The sequence below is a fragment of the Bombina bombina genome, chromosome 1, assembly GCF_027579735.1.
Source record: "Bombina bombina isolate aBomBom1 chromosome 1, aBomBom1.pri, whole genome shotgun sequence".
NCBI lineage: Eukaryota > Metazoa > Chordata > Amphibia > Anura > Bombinatoridae > Bombina > Bombina bombina.
The window spans coordinates 327,236,921-327,255,533 of NC_069499.1; the positions used below are offsets into that span (position 1 = coordinate 327,236,921).

Sequence of the window (18,613 nt, forward strand, 5' to 3'; positions counted from 1 at the left end):
CTGAGCATTACCTTAAGCAGTTAAGCCTGCAAACTGTTCCCCCAACTGAAGTTCTCCGGTACTCCAACAGTCCTGGGTGGGAACAGCAGTGGATTTTAGTTACAACATGCTAAAATCTTTTTCCTCTCAGCAGAAATCTTCATCACTTTCTGCCTCAGAGTAAATAGTACAAACCGGCACTATTTTAAAATAACAAACTCTTGATTGAAGAAATAAAAACTACAAATCTAACACCACATACTCTTTACCCTCCCGTGGAGATGCTACTTGTTAGAGCGGCAAAGAGAATGACTGGGGGGGGCGGAGCCTGAGGGGAGCTATATGGACAGCTTTGCTGTGTGCTCTCTTTGCACTTCCTGTAGGGATTGAGAATATCCCACAAGTAAGGATGAAGCCGTGGACTGATACACCAAGTTAGAGAAATCCATACGGACCCCTTTAGGAAACCGACAGCTACCATAGCCTGCTGCATAAAACCAGCGCTCACAGCTCCTGGCACTACTAAATTCCTACTGTGGGAGAATTTCTTAGAGTAAGAAGAAATTGCAGTGACCTCTCCTCATTTAAGACGCAGGCAAAAGATCTGGAAAAGTGACTATTGGATAGAGGATATAGCAAAAGAGGGATTAAAAAAGCCAAATCAAGAGCCCTTAACACCAATAGAACTGACTTGCTTAAAAAACAGAACAAGAAAGAGCAAGATGTTCAGGACCAGACTGATACTCACCTATAACCCAATGACTCATTTTGATTACTGACATGAACAAACACTGGAACATATTACTATTGGACCCAGATTTAAAACCTATTGTCAGTGATTCTGTCAAAGTGGGGGTAAAGAAGAACACAGAACATTAAAAACATGGTCTCCAGCAGCCACTTCCAAGTAGGCAAAACTAAGACCTCTATTGCACCTGGCTCCTTCCCATGTGGGTCCTGCTCAAGCTGTAATTACATCAGGAAAACGGATAGTATTCAAGACCGATTTGGACATACCCACAAGATGAAAAATTACATCAGTTGTACTACCAACAGCATTATATACGCACTTTGCTGTATGTGCTTCAAGATCTATGTTGGCATGGTCAGTCGAAAACTACATGTCAGATTACAAGAACATGTCAGAAGTATTAAAAATGCAAGCAAAGAACAAGAAGAGGGTAAGACCCTTACTTCAGTTGCATCACACTTCCTATTGCATCACAATTCCAATATTCAAGATATTCAATGTCAAGGAATTGAGAAAGTTTCATTAGGCATAAGTGGAGGCAAACTAGAAACTGCCCTCCTGAGGGGCGCAATGTAGATGGATTTATCTTTTAGATTGCGCTCATCCCAAAGGGCTAAATGAGCAGAATAATTTCTATTGCTTCTTATCATTGGTACACAATACCAATCATTATGTGGTCAACATCTTATAGAGTGAGACACACCAACTATACCATATCATTATGGACTCACCCTCAGTTTCTTTCCCCACACCTCCCAATTTTTTCACCTTTACGTTACACCACAGTTTATGGTTGCTCTTTATTCACCCCCGGTTGCTCACTGTACCTAGTTAATTCCCATGTTATGAATCCACGCCAGGGTTTTCCTCCCCTTATTCACCTGAATTTCTCCTGTTAAGTGTAGTCAGTCCACGGGTCATCCATTACTTATGGAATATTTCTCTTCCTAACAGGAAACTGCAAGAGAATTACCCAGCAGAGCTTGCTATATAGCTCCTCCCCTCACCCATCATACTCAGTCATTCTCTTGCAGCCTAACAGATAGGAAGCTGTGAGAGATCTGTGGTGTTTTTTAACTTAGTTTATTTCTACAATCAAAAGTTTGTTATTTTTAAATGGCACCGGAGTGTGGCTGTTTATTCTCAGGCAGCATTAGAGGAAGAATCTGCCTGGGTTTTTTTCAATGGTCTTAGCAGACGTAACTAAGACCCACTGGCTGTTCTCATCTGAGGAAAAGTGCGGTAACTTCAGAGAAGGGGAATAGCATGCAGGGTCCCCCTGCAACAAAGAGGTATGTGCAGTAAATTATTTTCTGAGGAATGGAATTGACTGAGAAAATACTGCTGATACCATTGTAAAGTAAGTTCAGCCTTAAATGCAGCGATAGCGACTGGTATCAGGCTGATGTGTGTGTGTGTGTGCACTGAATGTATTTTCTAAGGAATGGAATTGACTCTGAAAATACTGTAAATACTGAAATAATGTATGAGCCTTAACTGCAGTAAAAGCGACTGGTAGCAGGCTTGTAAATAATAATACATAACTTTTAAATGTATGTTTAAAACGTTTACTGGCATGTTAATCGTTTTTTGTGAGGTACTTGGTGATAAAACTTATTGGGGCTTGATTTTTACCACATGGCCATTTTTGTTTTCTGCATAGAAACAGTTTCTGAGCTTCCCCACTGTTGTAATATGAGTGGGAGGGGCCTATTTTAGCGCTTTTTTGAGCAGTAAAAATTCAGTCACGATCTGTCTACTTCATCCTCCATGATCCAGATCGTCTCTAGAGAGCTCAGGGGTCTTCAAAATCCATTTTGAGGGAGGTAATCAGTCACAGTGGTCCTGTGACAGTGTATTTGACTGTGAGAAAAACGTTAATTATATAATTGTTATCCGTTTTTTGGGTACTAAGGGGTTAATCATCCATTTGCTGGTGGGTGCAATCCTTTGCTAACTTAATACATTTACTGTGAAAATTTGGTTGCTATAACTATTTTTGATCATTGTTATTTCAACTGTCAGTTTTTCTGTGCTTCTTAAAGGCACAGTAACGTTTTTTACATTGCTTGTAAATTAATTTTGAAAAGTATTTCCAAGTTTGCTAGTCTCATTGCTAGTTTGTTTAAACATGTCTGACTCAGATGAATCTCTTTGTTCACTATGTTTAAAGGCCAATGTGGAGCCCAATAGAAATTTGTGTACCAATTGCATTGATGCTACTTTGAATAAAAGTCAATCTTTACATGTAAAGAAATTATCACCAGACGACGAGGGGGAAGTTATGCCGACTAACTCTCCTCACGTGTCAGTACCTGCGCCTCCCGCTCAGGAGGTGCGTGATTTTGTGGCGCCAAGTACATCAGGGAGGCCCTTACAAATCACTTTGCAAGACATGGCTACTGTTATGACAGAAGTATTATCTAAGTTGCCAGATTTAAGAGGCAAGCGCGATAGCTCTGGGTTAAGGATAGAGCGCGCGGATGAGATGAGAGCCATGTCAGATACTGCGTCACAGTTTGCAGAACGTGAGGACGGAGAGCTTCATTCTGTGGGTGACGGATCTGATCCAGGGAGACTGGATTCAGAGATTTCCAATTTTAAATTTAAGCTAGAGAACCTCCGCACATTGCTAGGGGAGGTATTAGCGGCTCTGAATGATTGTAACACGGTTGCAATTCCAGAGAAATTATGTAGGTTGGATAAATACTATGCGGTACCGGTGTATACCGACGTATTTCCTATACCAAAAAGGCTTACAGAGATTATTAGCAAGGAGTGGGATAGACCTGGTGTGCCTTTTACCCCTCCTCCCATATTTAGGAAAATGTTTCCTATTGACGCCACCACACGAGACTTATGGCAGACGGTCCCTAAGGTGGAGGGAGCAGTTTCTACTTTAGCTAAGCGTACCACTATCCTGGTGGAGGATAGTTGTGCCTTTTCAGATCCAATGGATAAAAAATTAGAGGGTTACCTTAAGAAAATGTTTGTTCAACAAGGTTTTATTTTACAGCCCCTTGCATGCATTGCGCCTGTCACTGCTGCGGCAGCATTCTGGTTTGAGTCTCTGGAAGAGGCCATTCGCTCAGCTCCATTGGATGAAATAATGAACAAGCTTAAAACACTTAAGCTAGCTAACGCATTTGTTTCTGATGCCGTTGTGCATTTAACCAAACTTACGGCTAAGAACTCCGGATTCGCCATCTAAGCACGCAGAGCGCTATGGCTTAAATCCTGGTCAGCTGACGTGACTTCTAAATTGCTTAATATTCCTTTCAAAGGGCAGACCTTATTCGGGCCCGGCTTGAAAGAAATTATTGCTGACATTACGGGAGGTAAGGGCCATGCTCTACCTCAGGACAGGGCCAAATCAAAGGCCAAACAGTCTAATTTTCGTGCCTTTCGTAACTTCAAGGCAGGAGCAGCATCAACTTCCTCCGCTCCAAAACAGGAAGGAGCTGTTGCTCGTTACAGGCAGGGCTGGAAAGTTAACCAGTCCTGGAACAGGGGCAAGCAGGCCAAGAAAACTGCTGCTGCCCCCAAGACAGCATGAAGAGAGGGCCCCCTATCCGGAAACGGATCTAGTGGGGGGCAGACTTTCTCTCTTCGCCCAGGCTTGGGCAAGAGATGTCCAGGATCCCTGGGCGTTGGAGATCATATCCCAGGGATATCTCCTGGACTTCAAGACTCCTCCTCCACGGGGGAGATTTCATCTTTCAAGGTTATCAGCAAACCAAACAAAGAAAGAGGCGTTTCTACGCTGTGTACAAGACCTCTTACTAATGGGGGTAATCCACCCAGTTCCGCGGACGGAACACGGGCAGGGATTCTATTCAAATCTATTTGTGGTTCCCAAAAAAGAGGGAACCTTCAGACCAATCTTGGACTTAAAAATCCTAAACAAATTTCTAAGAGTTCCATCATTCAAAATGGAGACTATTCGAACCATCCTTCCCATGATCCAAGAGGGTCAGTACATGACCACGGTGGACTTAAAGGATGCCTACCTTCACATACCGATTCACAAGGACCATTACCGGTATTTGAGATTTGCCTTCCTAGACAGGCATTACCAGTTTGTAGCTCTTCCCTTCGGATTAGCTACGGCTCCAAGAATCTTTACAAAAATTCTAGGATCACTTCTGGCGGTACTAAGACCGCGAGGCATAGCGGTGACTCCGTACCTAGACGACATTCTGATACAAGCGTCAAGTTTTCAAACTGCCAAGTCTCATACAGAGATAGTTCTGGCATTTCTGAGGTCGCATGGGTGGAAGGTGAACGGGGAAAAGAGTTCTCTATTACCACTTACAAGAGTTCCCTTTCTAGGGACTCTTATAGATTCTGTAGAGATGAAAATTTACCTGACAGAGACCAGGTTATTAAAACTTCTAAATGCTTGCCGTGTCCTTCACTCCATTCCACACCCGTCAGTAGCTCAGTGCATGGAAGTAATCGGCTTAATGGTAGCGGCAATGGACATAGTACCATTTGCGTGCCTGCATCTCAGACCGCTGCAATTGTGCATGCTAAATCAGTGGAACGGGGATTACTCAGATTTGTCCCCCCTACTAAATCTGGATCAAGAGACCAGAGATTCTCTTCTATGGTGGCTTTCTCTGCCACATCTGTCCAAGGGGATGACCTTTCGCAGGCCAGATTGGACGATTGTAACAACAGACGCCAGCCTTCTAGGCTGGGGAGCAGTCTGGAATTCCCTGAAAGCTCAGGGATTATGGACTCAGGAGGAGAAACTCCTCCCAATAAATATTCTGGAGTTAAGAGCAATATTCAACGCTCTCCTAGCTTGGCCTCAGTTAGCAACTCTGAGGTTCATCAGATTTCAGTCGGACAACATCACGACTGTGGCTTACATCAACCATCAAGGGGGAACCAGAAGTTCCCTAGCGATGTTGGAAGTCTCAAAGATAATTCGCTGGGCAGAGTCTCACTCTTGCCACCTGTCAGCGATCTACATCCCAGGCGTGGAGAACTGGGAGGCGGATTTTCTAAGTCGCCAGACTTTTCATCCGGGAGAGTGGGAACTTCATCCGGAGGTCTTTGCTCAACTGGTTCGTCGTTGGGGCAAACCAGATCTGGATCTCATGGCGTCTCGTCAGAACGCCAAGCTTCCTTGTTACGGATCCAGGTCCAGGGACCCGGGAGCGGTGCTGATAGATGCTCTGACAGCCCCTTGGGTCTTCAACATGGCTTATGTGTTTCCACCATTCCCAATGCTTCCTCGTTTGATTGCCAAGATCAAACAAGAGAGAGCTTCGGTGATTCTGATAGCGCCTGCGTGGTCACGCAGGACCTGGTATGCAGACCTTGTGGACATGTCGTCCTGTCCACCGTGGTCTCTGCCTCTGAGACAGGACCTTCTAATTCAGGGTCCTTTCAAACATCCAAATCTAATTTCTCTGAGGCTGACTGCATGGAGATTGAACGCTTGATTCTATCAAAGCGTGGTTTCTCGGAGTCGGTTATTGATACCTTAATACAGGCTAGGAAGCCTGTTACCAGAAAAATTTACCATAAAATATGGCGTAAATATTTACATTGGTGCGAATCCAAGAGTTACTCATGGAGTAAGGTTAGGATTCCTAGGATATTGTCCTTTCTACAAGAGGGTTTAGAAAAGGGCTTATCTACTAGTTCGTTAAAGGGACAGATTTCTGCTCTGTCTATTCTTCTACACAAACGTCTGGCTGAAGTTCCCGACGTTCAGGCTTTCTGTCAGGCTTTAACTAGGATTAAGCCTGTGTTTAAGTCTGTTGCTCCGCCGTGGAGCTTAAACTTAGTTCTTAATGTTCTTCAAGGCGTTCCATTTGAACCCCTTCATTCCATTGATATCAAGTTGTTATCTTGGAAAGTTCTGTTTTTGATGGCTATTTCCTCGGCTCGAAGAGTCTCTGAGTTATCTGCCTTACATTGTGATTCTCCTGATCTGATTTTCCATTCAGACAAGGTAGTTCTGCGTACTAAACCTGGGTTCTTACCTAAGGTAGTTACTAACAAGAATATCAATCAAGAGATTGTTGTTCCATCTCTGTGTCCTAACCCTTCTTCAAAGAAGGAACGACTTTCGCATAATCTGGACGTAGTCCGTGCCCTGAAATTCTATTTGCAGGCAACTAAGGATTTTCGTCAAACTTCTTCCCTGTTTGTCGTTTACTCTGGACAGAGGAGAGGTCAAAAGGCTTCGGCTACCTCTCTCTCTTTTTGGCTTCGTAGCATAATACGCTTAGCCTATGAGACTGCTGGACAGCAGCCTCCTGAAAGGATTACAGCTCATTCTACTAGAGCTGTGGCTTCCACCTGGGCCTTTAAAAATGAGGCCTCTGTTGAACAGATTTGCAAGGCTGCGACTTGGTCTTCGCTTCACACTTTTTCAAAATTTTACAAATTTGACACTTTTGCTTCCTCGGAGGCTGTTTTTGGGAGAAAGGTACTTCAGGCAGTGGTTCCTTCTGTTTAATGTTCCTGCCTTGTCCCTCCCTTCATCTGTGTACTTTAGCTTTGGTATTGGTATTCCATAAGTAATGGATGACCCGTGGACTGACTACACTTAACAGGAGAAAACATAATTTATGCTTACCTGATAAATTCCTTTCTCCTGTTGTGTAGTCAGTCCACGGCCCGCCCTGTTTTTACGGCAGGTCTAATTTTAATTAAACTCCAGTCACCACTGTACCCTATGGTTCCTCCTTTCTCGTATGCTTGGTCGAATGACTGAGTATGATGGGTGAGGGGAGGAGCTATATAGCAAGCTCTGCTGGGTAATTCTCTTGCAGTTTCCTGTTAGGAAGAGAAATATTCCATAAGTAATGGATGACCCGTGGACTGACTACACTACAGGAGAAAGGAATTTATCAGGTAAGCATAAATTATGTTTTTACTAGCTCCCCATAATGGGACCTATTTCTACTCCATCACACAATTCTCCATTTATCCACATCTGGGATTTTATTTAGCTTTATTTATCCCCGTTACTCATGTGTTTTCCCACCGTGGGCACTGTCCCACATATTCACGTTATTTACACTGCCACAGCTACTCACTATGACCCTATTGCCCCGTTTGAATTTAAGCTGTTTATTTTTCACAGCACAATCTACTCAGGGGGATATGTTTGTGTTTAATTATACAATTGGCAATATGCAACTATCCTTCACACGATTCAACCTTAATATGACACCACAATTCTGTAGTCCCTAGAGTGTCATTATCTTATCCCGTTTGAATTAAGTCTGTCACTGTATTAACCGTTTCCCCTCATCAATGTGTTTTCACAAACTCTCATCCATCCACTATATGATACTTTGAGTTATATAATCCCCAGAAGTCACAGTATAGTATGCATACACATGCAATTAATCTCACATCACGACCAGAATATCAGTCTGGTATCCCAGTCTTATACGTTTTTAGAATGGTTCAATATTACTTCTAATGAGTTTGTTTGCAGCAGCATGAACATACAACTGATGAAGTATGAATCTCACATCTTATATCATTAGAACATAGTTGGACAGCTCTACTCCATTATGATCAAAATGCTGATCCATGTGTACATTGTGTCATCTAGCACACGCCCGAGCAGTAGGTGTTTGCATTAGGGCTTTCACGCCCCCTTACTAACCTATCAGCAGCCTCTAGGTATCTCAGCCTATTGAATGGTTCTGTATGTATGATGTCATTCAGCCACTAACTAATACAAGTCCGGATCAGAGGCGGGCACCCCACCTTTGAAAAAGCAGTAATGCAAAACATGTTAGGGGGAGTAGGGACATACCAGTTTCTCTCCTTACTCTACCATATGTTTTAACTTAGCATCGGCTTCTCCGTTATACTTCTTATAAATATTTGTCACTAACTTGTAATACTTAATTGAAGTTGGCTGACCTATGCTGTCGCCATAGCATTGGCCTTATGTAAAGAGGGGTAATTTAATGTTACATTGGTGCAGTTTGTTACTGCGTTCAGAGCCGGTTAAATTATGCACTAGCAAGCAATAATTGAATTTAATACTTATAGCTATTCCTTCCGGTCTTGCCTTGATTATACCTACTGATATACACTTATGTAGTTTATCTGCCTATTTGGTTATTAACCAGCATACCACTGTAGAATCCCTAACCGGTTTTCCGGTTGTTACAAGTATTTAATTGGCAGATATGTCAATTTGTATCTAGGTACATACAGCACTTTGATGCATCTTATCCGAATATTTCCACTATTTAATATTAATAGGGCTAAGTCCCTAATATTACATTAATATTCTTATATTAAAGGTGGACCACACTTATAATAATATTCTCCAGAGTATACAAATGGGAATGAAATAAGTACAGCACAAGCACTTTTATTTTATTTTTGTTTTTACATAACTACTTTATATTGGGCAGTACGCTTATCCCAATCTTTACCGCAAACTGTGGTATCCAAATCCAACCATACTGGGCTGATTAACTAAAGAACTGAGAAATAGAACGCAAAAAATATATATCTATATCCTATTATTTCCAGAGATTCACAGTGGAATATAAATTAGTGTTACATCACAAAGTAGGCGTATTTTCTCAAGTTGTACTGCCAGTACTATTACCTCAGCCTTATGTACCTATCTGTCAGGGGAAATCATTCAATATTATAGAACTATCATATGAACCCAGTAGAAAGCCAAACAAGTACTGAAACATATCAGCAGAGGTTATGGAATAGGAGTATATTGTAGATCCATAGAAAAAGGCAAAAGACAAATCCCTGTGACTAATTATGGAGGGTCGCTGACAGATTTTACATGAGGTGAATAAAGAGCCACAAACCATACCCCATATACATCCATCTGACACGCTGTACTCTAAAGGACAAACCTGCCTCAATATAGAGAGAACCACTCTCTCTGAATAATCAAATGTACAACTTCATTCTTGGACCACCTCCAGCGGAGGCAAAGTGAAAACCCAGGTACATGTTAGGTGGGAGGGGTTTGGTAATTTTTGCCTCCTCCTAATGGTAAGGAAGAGTAATTCCCAGGAGTAATGGATCGTGGACTCTCACCACCTGTATGAAAGAAAAGACAATTCATGTTCCTAACATATGAAGACATTGTTTGATATTGTAAAGAAGAGTAATTATGGAGGATTTACTTGATCTATGCTTTCAGGAATAAATTCCCCTTCACTGTTGATGCTTGTAAATGATCCATTTCTGACAACCTGATGAAGCTCATCTGGAATGTAACCAGGGGGAGGTGAACTTCTATCCCTGGTCTGAGAACCTTAAAAATAAAAAAATAAAAATTAGGCAGTGTTCTTAAAAAGACAAGTAAATTAAGGTTTCATTATTAAAGGGATAGTCTAGTCAAGATTAAACATCATGATTTAGAAGGACATGCAATTTTTAACAACTTTCCAATTCACTTTTAGCATCAAATTAGCTTTGTTCTCTTTGTATTCTTTGTTGAAAGCTAAGCCTAGGTAGGCTCAAATGCCAATTTCTAAGCCCTTGAAGGCTGCCTCTTATCTCAAAGTATTTGACAGTTTTTCACAGCTAGGTGTTAGTTCATTTGTGCCATATAAATAACATTGTGCTTATGCACATGGAATTACTTATCTAAAATGTAAGTCTGTCAAAAGTACTTAAGAGGCAGTCTGCAGAGGCTTAGATACAAGGTAATTACAGAGGTAAAAACTGTATTAATATAACTGTTAGTGATACAAAACTGGGGAATGGGTAATAAAGAGATTATCTTTTAAACAATAAAAATTCTGGAGTAGACTGTCCCTTTAAAGGGACACTGAACCCAAATGTTTTCTTTCGCGATTCAGATAGAGCATGCAATTTTAATCAACTTTCTAATTTACACCTATTATCAATTTTTCTTCGTTCTCTTGCTTTATTTGAAAAGGAAGGCATCTAAGCTATTTTTTTGGTTTAGGATCATGGAAAGCACCTTTTTATTGGTGGGTGAATTTATCCACCAATCAGCAAGAACAACCCAGTTTGTTCACCATAAATGGGCCGGCATCTAAACTTACATTCTTGCATTTCAAATAAAGATACCAAGAGAATGAAGACAATTTGATAATATGAGTCAATTAGAAAGTTGCTTAAAATTGCATGCTCTATCTGAATCACAAAAGAAAAAATTTGGGTTCAGTGTCCCTTTAAGTATTCAAAGATAATGATGGTAATGCATTATTGATTTTGCACTGATTTTTGCCTTTTTAAATACAGTGTAAAAGGTTAAAATGGCTATGCAGGTTAAGTCATTTTGACTGATGCTTGTTTGGTAATAGAAAACAATCAGTTTTATGGTAAATACAGTATGGACATTACAATATATATTTAAAGTGCCTAGTACTTTGTATTACTAGAGATTGAAATTTCCCACAAGTCTTCATTTAAGTAGTCTCTGTTTCCTAAAGGTTTCAGTTCAATATACCATCTATAAGTGCTTGAGCGTCCCACAAACCTGGGCACAACAAAAATGGGGTCTAGCTCCCAAAAAGTGACCTAGAAATACTCTTTGGAAGTAGAGAGGCACAGGGCATAATGTTGCACTGCTCCTCTTTGCACAGTGTTCAATTCCTTGACAAGTCACTTCCTCCTACTTTGGCATCCTCACATAGTGCAGACTGCAGAGATTCAATTAAAGCGACTCCACCCCTTGGCTAACAAAGAGTGCAGCAATGTACTTAAACTTTATTATTAAAAATAACACTACTAGTGATTATATTTTACATTTAGTTTTAATGCTTCTGCCTAGTAGTCTATTACTGTATCAACATATTCTTATAGAAGACTGTTTGCCATTTTACTTTTGCCTTTCTTTTTTCTTTATTCCATTGCATTAATTTTAGTTTTATCAGTAAGTGTAATATTAGTGTCCGGCTTATTAGGATTAGTGGTTCTTTATTCTTTATTTCAGAGGAAATTTAGCAAGCTATTAAAGCTTTTGCCTTAAGATCGTATGGCCAATTACATGCAAAGACTTCTCCAACATAAGTATTTTGTGATCGAATGCAGACTTGTAAACCAGGTGTAAGTCTCAAAGCCCAATGAAAAAGAAAAGTTATGCTTACCTGATAAATGTAGTTCTTTTTTGACACAATGAGTCCACGGATCATCTAATTACTATTGGGAATATCACTCCTGCCCAGCAGGAGGCGGCAAAGAGCACCACAGCCAAGCTGTTAAATATCACCTCCCTTCCTTCCCACCCCAGTCATTCAACCAAAGTAAAGGAAAGAAAGCAACAAGGTGCAGGGGTGTCTGTAGTTTACAACAAACCAACAACCTGTCTATAGAACAGGGCGGGCCGTGGACTCATCGTGTAAAAAAAGAAATACCGGTATTTATCAGGTAAGCATACATTTTCGTTTCATTTTAATGACACAATGAGTCCACAGACCATCTAATTACTATTGGGAATCAATACCCAAGCTAGAGTACACATATGATAAGGACAGAAGGCACCACTGCTTGAAGAACCTTTCTCCCAAAAGTGGCCTCTGCCGAGGCAAAAGTATCAATTTTGTAGAACTTTGAAAAAGTGTGAAGAGAGGACTAAGTTGCAGCTTTGCAAATCTGTTCCACAGAAGCTTCATTTTTGAATGCCCATGAGGAAGACACAGCCCTCGTGGAATGAGCCATAATTCTCTCTGGAGAATGCTACCCAGCAGTTCCATAGGCAAAACGTATGATACTCTGCAGTCAAAAAGAAAGAGAAGTAGCCGTAACTTTCTGTCCCTTACGTTTTCCAGAGAAAACCACAAACAAAGCAGAAGACTGACGTAAATCCTTAGTCACCTGTAAGTAGAATTTTAGCGCACGTACTACGTCTAAATTGTGCAGAAGCCGTTCCTTCTGAAGAGGAGGATTAGGACACTATGAAGGAATCACAATCTCCTGATTAATGTTCCTGTCAGAAACTACTTTAGGAAGAAACCCTAACTTTGTATGTAAAACTACCTTATCCGAATGAAAAATAAGGTAAGGTGACTCATACTGTAATGCCGAGAGCTCTAACACTCTACGAGCAGATGAAATAGCAACCAGAAACAAAACTTTCCAAGATTACAAGGAATGCATAGGCTCAAACGGAGCCCCTTGAAGAACTTTAAAGGAATACTCTAGTCAAAATTAAACTTTCATGGTTCAGATAGAGCATGCAATTTTAAACTACTTTCTAATTTACTCTACTCCTATTATCATTTTTCCTTGTTCTCTTGGTATCTTTATTTTTAAAAAGCAAGAATGTAAGCATAGAAGCCAGCCCATTTTCGGTTCAGCACCTGGGTAGCGCTTTCTGATTGGTGTCTAAATGTAGCCATCCAATCAGCAAGCACGGCCCAGGTACTGAACCAAAAATGGGTTGGCTCCTAAGCTTACTTTCCATCTGTTTTAAAAAAAGAAACCAAGAGAAGACGAAAAATCTATAATAGGAGTACATTAGACAGTTCCTTAAAATTGCATGTTGTATATGAATCATGAAAGTTTATTTTTGACTATACTATCCCTTTAAGAACTAAATTAAGACTCCAGGGAGGAGTAACTGGTTTGAACACAGGCCTGATCCTGACCAAGGCCTGACAAAATGATTGCACGTCTGGAACATCCACAAGACGTTTATGTAACAAAATAGACAAGGCAGAAATTTGACCCTTTAGGGAACTAACCGATAATCCTTTCTCCAAACGTTCTTGGAGAAATGACAGAATTCTAGGAATCCAAACTCTGCTCCAAGAGAAGCCCTTGTATTCACAACAATATAGATATTTACGCTATATCTTGTGGTAAATCTTTCTAGTCACAGGTTTACGAGCCTGAATCATGGTCTCAATGACTGACTCTGAAAATCCCCGCTTGGATAGAATTAAGCGTTCAATCTCCACGCAGTCAGTTTCAGAGAATCTAGATTTGGATGAAGGAAGGGCCCTTGAAATAGAAGGTCCTTCCTCAATGGAAGTCTCCAAGGCGTAAGAGATCACATTTCCACCAGGTCTGCATACGAAATCCTGCGGGGCCAAGCCGGTGCAATGAGAATCACTTACGCCCTCTCCTGCTTGATTCGAGCAATGACTCGAGGAAGAAGAGCGAACGGAGGAAATAGGTATGCAAGTCTGAAATTCTAATCACCTCTACACGTCAGCAGATTAGCTGAGGTGCCTACCTGCCTGATGACACCGGTCTTTTCTGAGCAGGAGCCGATTTTCTAGTTAACGGATCTGGAACTCAGGGATGTCAGATGAAAGAAACTGGGCTCCGTTTCCAAACACGCATAGGATAAGAGCAATGCGTATTATAGAAACAGAAGCTGCACTGCTTCGTCCTTCCGAACAACAGGAAGTACAGGAAAAGGAAAAAGATCCGCCCATCGTGGGCGTCACAAAAAAAAGTCTTCTCCCAGTAGGCATATTTGTAATAAGTGAAACCGCCGGGAGAATGGAACCACCAACATGCCTTAATAAAATCTTGTAGCCCCAGTGCCTGCGTCGTGCTGCCTACACAAAAAGCACTCCCCTGAGCCTTTGAATGTGTCCCTAATAATACAATTCCTTTTTATTCTGAGTCTCTTACCCCCAGAAAATAAAGAAAGCACTTACCTCCTCATCTGCCCGACAGCAAAGGCAGCTCCCAGGTTTAAGAAGTCCTCTCCCTCCCATGGACCTGTGAAAAGAAATAACTGAGTAATTTTACTCAGGCTTTCAGGGTTAGGGCAGCATCAGTATATGGGAGGCACAGTGAGAATTATGTCCCACAAGTTCCCATTGCTCTAAAGCCACCACTGCTCTACTGAAGAGACTGATATGGACTACGGTTACACCCTAGGACAAAGCAGAACAATCCTGTACTACTTAGAAAATATTCTTCAATCAAGAGTTTATTATTTTTTAACACCTAACTTTACCACTTCCTTGCTCTAACGTAGGCAAAGAGAATGACTGGGGTGGGAGGGAAGGGAGGTGATATTTAACAGCTTGGCTGTGGTGCTCTTTGCCGCCTCCTGCTGGGCAGGAGTGATATTCCCCAATAGTAATTAGATGATCCGTGGACTCGTATCATTAAAAAGAAAGGCGATATGTGGAGTTGTTATATTCTTTAGTCAAACCCATATATGTAAATTATTTGCTGCCTTCCAAGATTGGTCAGTTAAAATGTCATATCTTTTGTCATTTATTTAAAAATCTTTATCAATGCATGTAAGAGACATCTTTGGATACTCTAACGTGTTATTTATTCTACAGTCACAGAACCGTTTTTATACTATTTGCTTATTTGGCCAAGAAACACGTTTGCATTTTAATTTTTTTTTACAAAAAAACTTTTGATACTGTTTCCTGTCCACTATTTGCAATAGGGTTGCTGAATTGGTTGTAGTGACACTGGAGTTATATTAATGTAAGATGACAGTCTGCATTAGAGTATCTGGGGGTGCTTTGTATCTTGTTAGTGCTTTACAATCAATTACATATATTGTCTTGGTAAAACATTCAGTGCCAACCACTGGTATTATTCATGTTTTGATTCCATGTTGTCCTAGTGTACTAAGGAGAGGACTGTCTAGGGACTATTTTTTTTTTCCTTCTATAATTTATCTTACATAAAAAAATGTTATGCTTACCTGATAAATTTCTTTATTTCCGGACATGGAGAGTCCAAGATGTCATTCCAATTACAAGTGGGATATTCAACTCCTGGCCAGCAGGAGGAGGCAAAGAGCACCCCAGCAAAGCTGTTAAGTGTAACTTCCCTTACCCATAATCCCCAGTCATTCAGTCAAAGGAAAATGGAAAAAGAAGAAACACAAGGGTGAAAAGGTGCATGAGGTTTACTAAAAAAAAAACTACTGAATTATAATTAAAAAAAGATAGGGCAGGGTCGTGTACTCTCCCTGTCCGGAAAGAAAGAAATTTATCAGGTAATTATAAATTTTGTTTTCTTTCCTAAGGCATGGAGAGTCAACAACGTCATTCCAAATACTAGTGGGAACCAATACCCAAGTTAGAGGAAACGGAATAAACAGGGAGGAAGAACAAGGCAGGAGGACCTAAACAGAAGGCACCACCACTTAAAGAACCTTTCTCCCAAAAGAGGCCTCAGCCAAGGCAAAAGTATAAACTTAGTAGAATTTAGAAAAAGTATGCAAAGAGGACCGTGTTGCCGCCTTGCAAATCTGTTCCACAGAAGCTTCATTTTTGAAAGCCCAAGAAGAGGGTACAGCCCTAGTGGAATGAGACTTAATTCTCTCAGAAGGTTGCTGTGCAGCAGTCTCATAAGCCAAATGAGTCATACTTCTTAACCAGAGAGAAATAGTAGTAGAAGTGGCCTTCTGACACGCTTTCAAGAGAAAACCACAAACAGAGAAGAAGTCTGCAGAAAATCTTTAGTAGCTTGTAGGTAAAACTTTAGAGCATGCACAACATCCAAGTTATGCAAAAGACGTTCCTTATGACTAGGAGGATTAGGACAAAAAGGAACAACAATTTCCTGATTAATATTTTGATCCGACACCACCTTAGGGAGAAACCCCAATTTAGTACGAAGGACCACGTTATCTGCATGAAAAATAAGGTACAGGGAATCACACTGCAGAGCAGAAAGCTCCGAAACTGTGCGAGCAGAAGAAATAGTAAGGAGAAACAAAACTTTCCAAGATTACTCAAACAGAGCCTGCTGCAAAACTAAGAACTAGGTTAAGGCTCCAAGGAGGAGCAACAGGTTTAAACACAGGTCCGATTCTGACCAGTGCCTGAACAAAAGTTTGAACATCTGGTAAATCTGCCAGACGTTTGTGCAAAAGAATAGACAGTAATCTGACCCTTCAGAGTACTGACTGACAACCCTTTCTCCAGACCATCCTGAAGAAACGATAACATTTGGGGAATCCTCACCTTTAGCTTTGCACTTATAAAAAGGTATTTACGGCATACCTTATGGTAAATCCTGCGAGTAACAGGTTTACAAGCTTGAAGCATAGTATCAATGACAGTTTCCGAAAAACCACATCTGGACAGAACTAGGCGTTAAATCTCCAAGCAGTCAGCTTCAGAGAATCCAGATTTGGATGAAGGAATGGACCTTGAATTAGAAGGTCCTTCTTCAGAAGTAACCTCCAAGGTGGAAAAGATGACATCTTCACCAGATCCGCAAACCAGATCCTGCGAGGCCATGCAGGAGCTATTAGAATTACAGAAGCTCTCTCCTGCTTGATACAAGCAATGACTCGTGGTAGGAGAGCAAACACAGGAAACCGGTATGCCAGACAGAAATCCCAAGGAGCCGCCAGAGCATCTATCAAGGCAGCCTGAGGATCTCTTGACCTTGAACCGTACTTTGAAAGCTTGGCATTCTGACGAGACGCCATCAGATCAAACTCCGGGAACCCCCCACCTGAGGGTTATCCTGGAGAACATTTCTGGATGGAGAGCCCACGCCCCGGGATGAAAAGTCTGTCTGCTAAGAAAATCCGCCTCCTAATTGTCCACGCCTGGAATGTGGATGGCAGAGAGAGGACAATCGTGAGCTTCCGCCCACTGCAGAATGTGAGTCACCTCCTTCATGGCCAAATAACTCCGAGTTCTTCCCTGGTAGTTCATGTAAGCCACTGAGGTGATGTTGTCCGACTGGAATCTGATAAACCGGACTAAAGATAATTGAGGCCAAGCTGTCAAGGCCAGGAAGATTGCTCAACTTCAAGATGTTTATGGGAAGAGAAGACTCTTCCCGAGACCACAGGCCCTGAACTTTCAGAAAACCTCAAACAGCTCCCCAGCCTGACAGGCTAGCATCCGTAGTCACAATTATCGAGGAAGGTCTCTGGAATCAAGTGCCTCGAGACAGATGTTCCTGTGAAATCCACCACGAGATAGAGTCTCTTGTTAGGGAGTCCAGATTTATCCTCTGTGATAAATCTGCATGGTCTCTGTTCCATTGACTGACCATGCAAAGCTGCAGCAGTCACAGATGGAACCGAGCAAAAGGAATGATGTCCATGGAAGCCACCAACAGACCAATCACCTCCATGCATTAAGCCACTGTTGGATAAAAAGCAGACTGGAGAGAAAGGCAAGCAGAAAAAAGTTTGGATTTTCTGAAGTTCATCAGGAAAATCTTCATGGACAAGAAATCTATGATTGTTCCTAGAAAACACACTCTTGTAGACAGAACTAGAGAACTCTTTTCCAGATTCACTTTCCACCCGTGGGAATGTAGAAAAGACAACATCTCTGTATGAGATTTTGCTAGTTGAAAAGATGACGCCTGAACCAAGATGCAGTCTAGATAAGGCGCCACAGCAATTCCCTGTGATATGATCACTGCCAATAGAGCTCCGAGAACCTTTGGGAAAATTCTGGGAGCTGTGGCAAGACCAAACGGAAGAGCAATAAACTGGAAATGCTGGTCAAGAAAGGCAAACCTTAGAAACTGGTGATGATCCCCCTGTGGATGGGAATGTGTAAATACGCGTTTTTTAGGTCTATGGTCGTCATGAACTGACCTTCCTGAACCAATGGAACGAATAGTTTCCATCTTGAAGGACGGAACCCCGAGGAATTTGTTGACACCTAGATCTAGGATGGGATGGAAAGTTCCCTCCTTTTTGGGAACCACAAATAGATTTGAATAGAATCCTAGACCACGATCCTCTAGAGGTACTGGTACGATAAATCCCAGGGAGAAGAGGTTCTCTACGCAATTTAAGAAGGCGTCCCTCTTTACCTGGTTCGAGGATAGTCTTGACAGTAGAAATCTGCCATTTGGAGGGCAAATCCTATTTTGTAACCCTGAGACACTATGTCCACAGCCCAAGGATCTGGGACATTGTGTATTCAAGCCTGACGAAAAAGAGTAAGCCTGCTCACCACCTGA

At 41.5% G+C, this 18,613-nt stretch overlaps 1 protein-coding gene across 1 annotated transcript in view; it reads right to left on the minus strand.

Annotated features, from left to right (window-relative positions):
- MAP3K2 (mitogen-activated protein kinase kinase kinase 2) overlaps nucleotides 1–18,613 on the minus strand; it is a gene marked incomplete in the record, with an annotated part of 657,765 nt that overhangs the window by 318,520 nt on the left and 320,632 nt on the right. The window contains 1 exon segment of the mRNA XM_053712317.1: nucleotides 9,886–10,016. Coding sequence (XP_053568292.1) covers nucleotides 9,886–10,016 — 131 coding nt within the window.